Genomic DNA, 12,790 nt, shown 5'->3' on the forward strand with positions numbered 1-12,790 from the left:
CATATAAACATTACAAAGATGGTCTGTTGCTATAAACATTTTGTAACTTTTACTTTAGGACTGTTTGTACAAATTGATACTTCCAATATTGATACTTCCAATATGTGTTGTATAGGTACCATGCTGTGTGACTGTGAAGGCTGACATGCTGTCCAATAGTCACAAACTCATGTGTATACAGACAAGTTTGACTCTTTATTAACAATTATGATTCATAATTATATAATATTTATAACGTAGATAACGGTGTTTCACTGGAGAGAACAATGTTCGATGTAATATTAGAGGCCTGAGCATCTTAGATTTTATCCAAATAATTAGAAATTCACAGGTTGCAACTCATTCAACACTATTCATCTCTGAATTTTATTGACCTATATATATGTATATATTATATTATAACAGTATTTTAATAATATTTATTACCTTTCATAAAAAAAATTTAAGTGACCATTTTTGATGTCTTTAGATCTCTTGCTCATGAAAACCAGGTCATACTTTGTTATTTTCGTTACCATAGCAATAACAAAATTTATTTCTTGTGATTTATTTTGATCTGCCACTTCTTCAGATAAACCTAAGAATAGATGGAACTAATATATCATTTTGAGAACTTTTTGTAAAAAGATTTGATTATTGATTCTCAGTTAGTTTGGTTACCATGGTAACTACACTCACTTTTAATGGTACCATATGATCTGACACTTTCAGAAACCTAGGAATACATGAAACTATTGTTATTACTTTGTATATATATATTTGTATTTTGTACATGTATTTATATTTTTGTATGTTCTTTGCAAATGTAACATCATCTTTTTATCTGGTGAAATATTTTTTTTCTCTGCACATTCAAAAGACAGAAGTCCAGTGAACACTTTGTGACGGTAGTTTCCAAATACACAGAGGTTGATTTAATGATGATTAACCGGGTATAAGGCTACATATGAAAGATGGTGAACAGATATTGGTTATTACTTGTGAGAAACAACTATGTAATAGTACCAAGATTAACTTTCAGTATAGTTCAAATAGCACAGTTCACATTGTGACAATGTGTGTACTTGGCAGTGTGTCCACTAAGCTAATTTGAAGTGCTGATGCATAACAATCTATTGTGACCAACCAAACTGTGATGTTCCTCTATCACTTACACTGTGGTGACGACAGAAATCCTAGTTTTACACCCACAGCAAAATTATCCTGATACTTGGTTACCAATGCTAGACCCCCATTACATTTGAAAGTATATGTCTACACAGACGTAATATCCCAGAGAATTGACACAGACGTAATATCCCAGAAAACTGACATTCATAATCATACTATCACTCGGTATAAACACAAAATCACTCTTTCATACACTAACATTTTGTTTGTATGGTAAAGCAATAAAATCATTTAAAATGTTACCTTTTTTGTTATCTTAATTTCCATATCTTTATCTTTATATATTTTATATACCGGTATATATAATTATAGTATAGTGTCTGTGATGGATGGGTACATCAACATACATTAGAAAATGGGACTAAAGAGTATCTATAGGCAAGCCTACCAAGCTATTAAGAATATTTTTCAGTGGTTCCTGCCTTTCCATATTTTTTCCATCAACATCACTTGTGTATATGAACACTGTTAAAGATTTACTAATAAGTTATCCTTGAGAGTTGAGAATTACAGACAAAACTTCACCATATATAAGACTGCCAACAATATGTACTGCAGAACTGGATATCGAAGAGTTAAAGTTTCAAACTGTAGACATAAAATAAGCCATACAAACATCATTCTTTGTCAGATTGTGGGCAAGATATTAACAACAATGAATTTGTTGGGATACATTACATCATTTGAAGACAAGCATATCTTTAGAAAACAGAATTATCATCTACTATCCTTGACTAGAACCTCTAAGTTGGTGAACATTATTGATGTCATTTTGATCAATCAATATGCAGGAAGACTAAGTTTGAAATTTGATGGTGTTACTCAAATTAAAGAAATGTTGTTTGGGCAATGGAGCTCCTTAGTACAGTTAAATAAGTACAGCTATCAAAAGTAAAGGCTTCACGAATGAGTCATACAAAAAGAAACAACAGTACAAGAATTGTGATATTCAGAAAATATTTTATTTTCTGATTATGATTATTACAGTAAACCCATTAGAAATTGAAAGTCTGATGCCAGAAAAAACATTACACGCTATATTACAAAATATTTCACTTGATGAGAGCAATGTTATAAAAATCAACGGAACCTGCTGCTTATAATACATAAGACATAGTCATTGTGTTTACGTTTATCAAGTCTTCACAAAAATGACAGAACCATAGATTTTTATCACAACAAACTTATTAAGCCCATTTTGAAAACAAAAATATGAAGTGAAATGTTATCATTATCAATTGGCACGGAGCCTACTATACATTAATATTTGTTACTTGTTTAATAATAATTGCACACATTTAATAAAGAGGAACTGCATGACAATCAGAGAGATCTGATCTCATCATAGATTGCTGACACCGATAGTATACAACAAGAAGCAGAGTAAAAATAACAAGTTAAGAGATTCTGGCCAGCACACTGTATGAAGCGCTATGCTAAGACTGTAAATATGGCCATACATAGTATACATCATTAGACAGTACCAAAATATGGTGAAAAGGAATCACTAAAAAGAACAAATTGTGTCTTCATACATGCTGGCGGTGTTCACTTTGTTATCACCCTGTTCATTATGATATAGTTTGTATATATATGTACTCTTCATCTGATTTAAAGTGAAATTTCATCCCTTACTCTCCCCTTTTAATTTATTTGTTTTATCAACAGGTCAATTGTACTTTATACTAGTTAATCTTACAAAATAAAAGTATGAAATAGAAATCATGTGTTCTAATAAAACAAAAGTTTAAGGATACAAATCTTTATCACATGAATATCGTTCATATATATGTTAAGTTTGAAGGCAGGACATACAGCAGTATCAGCCCTTTACAGCCAGGATATGCAGCACTGTCAGTCCTGTATGGCCTGGACATACAGCATGGTCAGCCCTGCACAGGTAGGATATACAGCCCTGTACAGCTTGGGCATACAGCACTGTCAGCTCTGTATGGCCTGGGCATACAACACTGTCAGCCCTGTACAGTCAGGATATACAGCACTGTCAGCCCTGCACAGGTAGGATATACAGCCCTGCACAGTCAGGATATACAGCACTGTCAGCCCTGCACAGGTAGGATATACAGCACTGTACAGCCTGGGCATACAACACTGTCAGCTGGCCCTGCACAGCTAGGATATACAGCACTGTCGGCCTTTCACAACCAGGATATACAACACTGACAGCCCTGCACAGTCAGGACATGCAGCACTGTCAGCCCTATACAATCACAATATACAGCACTGTCAGCCCCATACTACCATGATATATGTCAGCCCTGTACAACTAGGGAACAGTGTTATCATTCTACTTATAACCAGCATGTATGGTATGACCCATGTTTTAAAACCTGCTACATACATTTTGTGAAGGCAATGACCAGATTAGACATCAGACATTTAGTATTCAGTCACTCATCTCAAAAAAAGGTACTTTTGCTAAAATAAACTTATGTAAGTAACAGAGAATTTGCCAGCTCAAATTGAAATTTTCTGAGATATATGCAAGTACAATTGTAACTCACAATGACATCAACATTGGTTAGCTCATTCTTCTGGCATAATAAGAGAACATAAAAACTTTAAAAGGGGGCACTCTATCCTATTATATGGGTCAAAGCTTGTGATACTTGGCATACACCAAAACATGTCTTGAAACTCATTGTTACTTCAGACACAGACACACACAGTGAGCAAAGCACACTAAGCAGAATTGTCCATCCCCATCCATCTATAAACAGGATGATTTCAGTAAAGTCAATTTTTTACAAATGAAAGGATATATAGCCCTGTCTGCTTACTGACTACACTGGAAGCAATTTATAGCAACAAAGCAAAGACAAAATCACTCCTATTTCTCATCACATTGTCTCAATTCATATGTGTTCCTTCAATTAACACATACAGTAATCAGTTAATACATCACAGTGTTTTGATGGACGTATTGTTGACAATAACTTGTCATTTCCTTAAAGATTACATTGGGTATCAGGGCATGAAGAATCAGAATATTCAAATGATGGGTATTAATAACACCCAATCAAATTAGTGTATTTGTCGGTATTTGTTTTGTCAGTTTTGATTTTTCAACTGCTAGGTCAAGTCATGGCATACAGTCAAATACTGTAATCCTTGGTTACTGTTACCATGGTAATATGTATAGTTTACCTAGCCACTAATACTGATACCCTACCCTACTTATACAGTTGCTATGACAATACACAATGTTTTTCCGTAATATTCTTGGACCTTCCATCTGGAAGTCTTGCATAATTTGAAGGAACCCAACACAGCAGTTTTGTCTTGTGGTGTCAAAGATCGACTCCATCGTGTTGTTTGACGTGTTACAGCTACTAAATTGTGAGTCTAATTGGGAGTAGGAAAGAAGTGTCACTGTGTTGTTTTGTTTTTTTACTGAATATTGTCATGATCCTTGGTATAGTTATTATCATCCATTGGATGCACTCTTCAAAACTTGTCATCTTCAAGTTATGATATTATTCTTGAGCGAATCCTTCAGTCTCCTCAATGGCATATGAAATTTTCTCAAGAAGTTGTTCATAACTTTTATATGGTGGCAGATCCAGGCGATTAAAACTGAAAGAGAAAAATTGAAAGTAACTGAATATGGGATGACACAGGAAGTTATTAGACAAGAATACTTTGTGACTAAATTTGTACTTCTTTTATGACTTGTTATGACAATGAGAGATGAATTGTTAGGATGCTAACACAGACTTACACTAAAATCACTATTATTACATGGTGATATAGGCTCTCACAGTAGGGTGACATTTCTCATAGTAAATTTGCCTCAATTCAATTGCATTCAATATTTCACTAATCTTCTTGATTACATGGGGATTAGATTTATTTTCACTACAACTTCTTTTCAACTTACACTGCCATATATACAATACTTTGTTCACTGACTCTGTGCTGTATCTTCTTTGAGAATCAAATCACAGCAAAAGCAATCAGTAACAGTTTTTGCCAAGGATAAATCACTTGAAATCAGCATATTCCACAGTATACAACTACAAAATCCATATTTACCATGTACATGTACCCACAACCTAATGTCAAAGGTCAGTTAACTTACCATGTATGACTTCTAGGTAGCCATGTATCCTTGCCAACTTTCTCTATACAGAATTTTTGTGGCCCATTGCTCCCTGGAAAATCACAAAAATATAATTAAATATTCAGTTTCATTTACAAAGTCAAGCAACAAAATCTAAGTAATCATTATTTGTATCTTGTTTATCATATATGATTCATTAATTTATGCCTTGTTTTGGTTCAGTGTCTACAAGTCAACAAAGGATAGCATGACACAATACACACATTATGGAGACAAAGCTTTTAGCTAGCTAAGATAGATACAAACTAAAACTATTGTTACAACAAACAAGATATATAGTAAGTTTGCATATAATAATGGTAACCTCTATCATGTATACCCCAAGGTACACACAGACAGGACGTAGAGTGCTACCATGACAAATTTTGGCAAGGTCCAGATATGTTGTCTGACAATAACTGTGATATACACATGTATACAAAAGTGGTCGCACATTTAGCCTCATTCAGTGTTTACACTATCTTGATTACAGGGTGATTTATATCTACATAACCTAGGCACTGCTATCACCCATGTCTATTCTACAACATGCAACATAATTCTACTTCATGTCTCCCTTAGGTCTCTGATAGCTCACTTTCCATAGTATAGCATTACACTAACAGGCTAGTCTAAGCATATATAGTAGGACTTAAAACTAACCCATGAGTTCTGTGAATCCACCGACAGGAAGTCGACAAGTACCCGTCACAAACTGTAAGAGACGAGCTCTCTTCTCATGATCAAACTCCTTGACAGCTTGCCAGAACCATACTACTTGTTTACTGGTCCTTGTGTAGTGTCTGTAGATAGTATGGCGTTGCCAGTCTTCCATGTCAATCTCTTGCATGCCACACAACATCAACTGATGACGAGAGAAAACAAAATACATGTGAAATCAATGTAAGTTTACCCATGAGAGTACAGCTTCACTTATATATATTTATCCTACCTTGGGTGTGTGTCTGATTACTGAGATAGGAATACTCTGGTAAATGCTTTCATGTCATGCATGGTAATATACACACAGAAGAGTTTACAAGAATTTTAAGAGGATTTCAGAACACCTCTTGTAGGTCTCCAAAGTCAGGACAGTTTCAGAACAGGTTAAGATGTTCTCATCTTTACAGACACCAAACACATTCAAAATGTTATCTTAGGTGGACATTAGGAGGCTTTTAATGTCTATAAAGTGACCATCAAAATATTTCTGAAACTTTATTCTTACTAGTAAAGTCTTATGAAACTTGAAATCCATTCACTATCTACACTTCTACATAAATCAGTTATTATTGAGATATAATGAGGAGTTCAGGAGCATTGTACAATATATCTTTTAGTGTCTCAAAATGGACAACTTACGGTTCTGTTAATCTTACCTCAAGTTCTCTCTCATCAAAGTACTGCAACCATTGCAATGGTAAAACTTCATTGAATCCTTCTAAGAATGCCTTGGTTTGTTCTTCAATGCCTCTGTTGAAGCGCCACTGAGTCATCAAACTGTTTACAATGAAATATGATATCAGGTCAACAAGGGAATACGTAGTGGAATTCAACTTTCTGAGTTCTAAAGAATGATATACTTTCAAAATTGGTAAAGAACTTTGCATCATCTTATAGAGATGTTTGTCTCACAGCTTACTACTCTTACAATAATTTACATACATTATAACTCTTACAATAGTAAGAATACACAGCTTGGACTAATGTATAGCCATTCTTACATACAGACCTGGTTAAATTTGACGCTTAGCTGGTTCAAATCCAGACTGCAGAGGTAAGAAGTGTACAAGTCAACTGCTTGGCTACTGACAACCGATGCCTAGCAGTTCAAAGACACTGCTAATTCAACAGTACAGGTACTAGTAGTCAGAAACTATTACATGACAACTGTCAAACTGCTAAGTGACTGCTAAGTATTAAATTTTCAATTGTATAAAGAAGAAGTCTGGATATCTAATGAAGTTGTCAAGTACACGGACATTATCATGGTATATTGTTTGTATAATGAAGTAGTCTGGACATCTAATGTAGTTGTCAAGTACAAGGACATCATCATGGTATATTGGACATCTAATGTAGTTGTCAAGTACATGGACATCATCATGGTATATTGGACATCTAATGTAGTTGTCAAGTACATGGACATCATCATGGTATATTGGACATCTAATGTAGTTGTCAAGTACATGGACATCATCATGGTATATTGGACATCTAATGTAGTTGTCAAGTACATGGACATCATCATGGTATATTGGACATCTAATGTAGTTGTCAAGTACAAGGACATCATCATGGTATATTGTTTTGTTGTTTACCTGATGTATTCTTCTTTGTTCTCCTCAGTCACATTAACATCTCTTCCTTCAGGTTTCAAATCATATGTGTCTATTTTACCAAGTATCTCAAAGTCAGCACTGAATGTCAAATCCAAACCACATTCCTCCACATTGTTGTCTCTGTCAAAATATAACACAGTTGATTAATACATTATTGTCTGTCAGAATATAATACAGTTGATTACATTAAATTTACCGGTTTTCATTTCTTTCAAGTCCATATACTGTATAACATTTCTGAAAGTCCTTCACTTTGTGCCAATGCCATACATATACACTGCATAAAACCCAGTTTACAGCAATCCAATGAGTGTGTGTGTGTGTGTGTGTGTGTGTGTGTGTGTGTGTGTGTGTGTGTGTGTGTGTGTGTGTGTGTGTGTGTCTAGAATTGATTCTGATTAATATTCTACATTCATTTAATTTTTAATGAATTGATCCTGTCCTTCCTTCAAACCTAACCTAGTAGGATAGTATTGAATGTGATAACAGCAAGAATGAACCATGGTTACACATAGTTACAGAGAGTCTAACGGTGGTTGAAACAGACTGGATGCTTAAAGTCAGATATGCTTGCAATGCTATATAAATATTGTAAGTTATATGTGACATAGAAATACTCCTGGCCATATAAATTGAAACTGTAGTATCAATCACAGCATACTAACCTGACCCATACTAAGGAGTTATAAAACTCTGGATCAATGGTTTCTAAATCTTTCACTATCAGTTTCTTGTTCAGCATTCTCTTATAAAATGGCATAGTAAAACCACTGTAGATGAACTTTTGATGGAATAAAGCCTGTAATGTACAAAGAGTCAACATTTAGATCTTTGCATTGTTAAGTACACAATAATATCAACACTACTGTTTACTTTGAAATTCTCTAAATTTTTATAAACCACTTGTATATAAAATAATCTCTTTGAAACATATTTTGAGAATACAGCTACCTTGCATTGTGAATTTTATTTTTTAGATTCAATATCATTAGCTTTGAGAAATCATTAATACTTGGCATGTGACATTTCTTTCTCATCATTTTTACTTTTTTTTAAAATCCACCCAGTATTAAAGTGAAGGGGTGATATGATTCTGCACATACAACTTAAAAACCTGAACCATCAAATCTAGTTATATACTGATTGTTTATTTGTTTTGGGGGTGAATGACATCACATAAAATTATGATGAAAATTAAAGACACATTTGCCTTTGTAAAATTACAAGATGTGAAAATAAAAATGCTCTTACCATAGCAATAAATCTTCCAACAAATCTGAAGTAAAGTAAATGATCTGGGTTGACTGACGATGCAGCATTGATTTGTAGACTGTAGTTACTCTTATTAGCATACTCAAACAAACAATACATGGGGTTCAACACTTCTTGTGAAAGCATAAAAAACCACTCTCTGTTGACAAAGAACACAACAAAAGTATGTTAGAAATCATTCTATTTGTTGAGTTTCATACAACCTAAAGATGTTCTAATATACTGAAATCACTAGCTGTGTCATTCACTTTTATATCAGTTAAAACAGCTAGTTGTGCTCTGAAAGAAAATGCCATATGCTAGTTTTTTTCTTCTTCAAGGTTAACATTATGTTCAACTATCCATAATTCCATATATCTGTAATATTATAATATTAATTCAAAATTTAGTAATCTAGTAAATTTCATTTTTCGGAATCAATGAAGAACTAATGTAACTTAAATTTGTCTGATGCTATTTCAGTGCTCTCACATCAATATGTTATCTGAGACCCTATGATTCTGTGGTTTATATTATACTATATACAAGCATTGACTCTACCACACGGATGAATCAACCAGCGTTACCTAGCAACACCACCATAATCCAAGCCTTCTTCTCCTTTGAAGATAATATAAAGTCTCCTCCTCAGATCAAATGGTTGAAGCCTCATCACCTACATGGACAAAATTAAGTTGTTGTTACTAGATGTAATAGTGTTGGTGTTCTAATACCACATTGCCCCTGACATCTGATTAATGTGACCTGGTTTGAGTGTGAATGTGAGTGTATTTATATGTGTACATAATAAGAGATGGGAATGTAGTTGATATCATAGCACATCATCACCACAAAAGTAGCCATGGTATTAGTAGGGTATACAGCTCAGTGCTCATGTTCCTCATTGTGTATCCTTTACATAAACAATAACTTAAAATTCAAAAGGTATGGCATGTGATGATGAGACATACTTATCACATGTTATGTACAAATTGTTGCTGACTCATCACTTTCTCATATGTTATTTACAGCTTATTTTTATTGAAATTTGAGCTATAGTTGCAATGTCTGAAACTCCAGATATTGTAGAGTTTAGGATAGGTTGATGTAAATTTTAAGCCACATACCTGCTGGAACGACTGTTCAAACAAAGAATCTCTGGAAACAGTGAGTTTGACATGGCTTGCTAAGGCATTGGACTGACATAGATATCTAAACTGGCCAAGCTTCCATCGGAAACTTCGTTCATATGCTATGGGAACTCCAAACGCTCCTTTCGGTCTGAAAATACACAGCAAAGATTAGGAATCTCGTGAAGGTCATGTTAGACATTTAATTAATATACAGAATTCTATCTAAACTTATTCTACTGTACAAATACAATAGCAGATTTGACACATGATCAGCTGGCTTAGATTTTGTACCAATAGATCATGAAAATATGACTTTCCATTTTCAATACATGTTTTCTAGTGTTTACAATTTCACATTTGATATTCCTCTGTCATACATACATACATACATACATACATACATACATACATACATACATACATACATACATACATACATACATACATACATACATACATACATACATACATACATACATACATACATACATACATACATACATACATACATACATACATACACACATACACACACACACACAAACAGTTGCATATATGCACACACAAAATACATATACACAATCCATACATACAAACACACACACACATGGATGTGAATGTACACATGTACATACAATGTATCTATATGTATATGGGTACAGTCACAGAACACACATAAACACATGTACACCCCCCCCCCCCCATACCCCTACAACTTACCCTTTGTTTCCAGTTCCTGACCTAGGATCTTGGAATGTGGTTGTTCTAGTGTTATGATCAACAAAGTACCTAACACCTTCATTTGTATACCTCATTTCCCAGCCTTCTGGTAATGGCTCTTCATTCAAGGCGCTGTAAAAACAAACCAAACACTCCTTAGATCACAAGATATGTGAAATTACAAGGCTGGATAATAGAGGCATGTTTCTTATTTCAAATACACACCTACAGTTTTTAGATTACAAATTATGTGAAATTTCAAGGATGAATGATAGGGATGTATTTGGTTGTGTTGTGATGTGGGTTGCAAAACGTTTAAAATTAAACATCTAAAGATAAAATTCTGTCCATAATAGAGTTGTAAAATATTTATTGTGTGAGAATACACACAAAATTGCATTTTAAAAAACCAAACATAATCATTAGATTGGACAACTCAATTAGTAGGGTCTTTCTTCACACTATTTCTAAAATGCTAGAATCAAGTCAAAGATTGTCACCATAATAATGCTATAGCTTACCCCTGTGTTCTTGGATCTTCCCACTGTGTTGTTCTTGTATGATGGTTAACAAAATATACACGTCCGTTGGCTTCCACTCTCTTTTCCCAACCAGCTGGTAAAGTACCCAGTGGATCACTACTTTCTACGGCATTCGCATTCTATAATACAGGAAGACATCAAAGTCTGTATTTTAATATCACAATAATTACAGCTTTAGTCATACAGAGATGAATATTATGATGATTTAGTAGCAATATGAAATGATGCTACGGTACTATTTTCATGTTTACATAATAAAACAGTCTATTCCTCTTGACTGAGGGGAAATCTAGGACCTAACCCTTTGATACTTAATATTTGGTTTCTTCACTATTTCCATTTTAAAAGTTTTTTGGGACAATTTATCTATTGACTGGTAAGCCTAGCGGGTTGGATGATGTAATGATTTGCTATTTTTTCTTATATGTTAATTTTGTTTGGTGTATCACATATCACTATAAAAACAATTTTACTACTATAGACCAGGAGAAACATGACAAGTAAAGGTGTTAGTAGTGGGGAGATGGGTCATGGTCAACCACCTAGATAATCAAACAGTTTTATGCACACATGCAAGAAACACTGTGAGAGGGTAGGGGCCGGAGGGGTTGATTAACTCCTACACATAATGAAACTTCCGTTTCTTCATACATACCGGGAAGAGGAATCTCTGTTGGAACTGTTGTAAAGTTGCATTATGCATTTGATTTCTGTGTTGATGCCATTGTTCAAAGTTTCTGACTGAATCCACTGTTGGTCTCTGCCATGTTGTAGTTCTAGTATTGTGATCGACATAGTAAACTCTGCCTCGTGGATCTGTGCGTCTTTCCCAACTGAAATATACAATGTATCATAGTCAATTCTCATGTTTTCATAGGTTTGGTTGGAGTATGTGAACTCATATACTACAAAATTTGAGATGATCCTGTATACAAACTATTAGCAGACATACTTAATATAAAAATATACCATCAATCTTCAAACTTTGTGTTAAACTTAATGCTCATGTGATGAATAATTTTGGATCCAAAGAAATTATCATTATTAAATGTCAACAAGTCAACTTTGACTTATACCAGTTACTAGTGGAGTTTATTAAATCAGTTGAGACTACTGGAGTATTACCCTACAAAAAAGTGATACAGTAGTTGTAAGTAGTGGTACCTATTTCTAGGTACATGTCAGCAAGTCTATTGAATTCATATTTTCTCTAGGAATTCTCTCACTGATGACTATCCAAATTAAATTTTCTCTGAATTGTCAGAAAGTTTTCTGTATGGTAAAATACATTTGCAATAGTTGATGTGATAACGAAACTAAAGTACTGCTGACAATTACTTACCCTGGTGGAAGAGGTTGTGGTCGTTCCCATGTAGTAGTTCTTGTGTTATGATCTACGTAGTACGGTCTACCATGTGGATCTATTCTCATCTCCCATCTATAAAACATAAACAGAAAGTCATATATTTATTACATATATCTAATGTTAAGACACACAGAGCGATTCTT

At 34.1% G+C, this 12,790-nt stretch overlaps 1 protein-coding gene across 1 annotated transcript in view; it reads right to left on the minus strand.

The window, feature by feature from the left end:
• Positions 1-2,118: 2,118 nt before the first annotated feature.
• Positions 2,119-12,790, minus strand: part of LOC144438289 (NEDD4-like E3 ubiquitin-protein ligase WWP1) — a 30,671-nt gene continuing 19,999 nt past the window's right edge. Inside the window, exons 9-21 of the mRNA XM_078127345.1 lie at positions 12,624-12,719; positions 11,937-12,114; positions 11,261-11,400; positions 10,740-10,871; positions 10,014-10,167; positions 9,474-9,562; positions 8,887-9,046; positions 8,301-8,434; positions 7,615-7,755; positions 6,673-6,793; positions 5,957-6,158; positions 5,273-5,345; positions 2,119-4,767 (exon numbers count right to left, since the gene is read on the minus strand). Coding sequence (XP_077983471.1) covers positions 4,668-4,767; positions 5,273-5,345; positions 5,957-6,158; positions 6,673-6,793; positions 7,615-7,755; positions 8,301-8,434; positions 8,887-9,046; positions 9,474-9,562; positions 10,014-10,167; positions 10,740-10,871; positions 11,261-11,400; positions 11,937-12,114; positions 12,624-12,719 — 1,720 coding nt within the window. The 3' untranslated portion in view covers positions 2,119-4,667. The remainder of the gene's footprint in view (positions 4,768-5,272; positions 5,346-5,956; positions 6,159-6,672; positions 6,794-7,614; positions 7,756-8,300; positions 8,435-8,886; positions 9,047-9,473; positions 9,563-10,013; positions 10,168-10,739; positions 10,872-11,260; positions 11,401-11,936; positions 12,115-12,623; positions 12,720-12,790) is intronic.

Source organism: Glandiceps talaboti, chromosome 7, assembly GCF_964340395.1.
Source record: "Glandiceps talaboti chromosome 7, keGlaTala1.1, whole genome shotgun sequence".
In the NCBI taxonomy this organism is placed as follows: domain Eukaryota; kingdom Metazoa; phylum Hemichordata; class Enteropneusta; family Spengelidae; genus Glandiceps; species Glandiceps talaboti.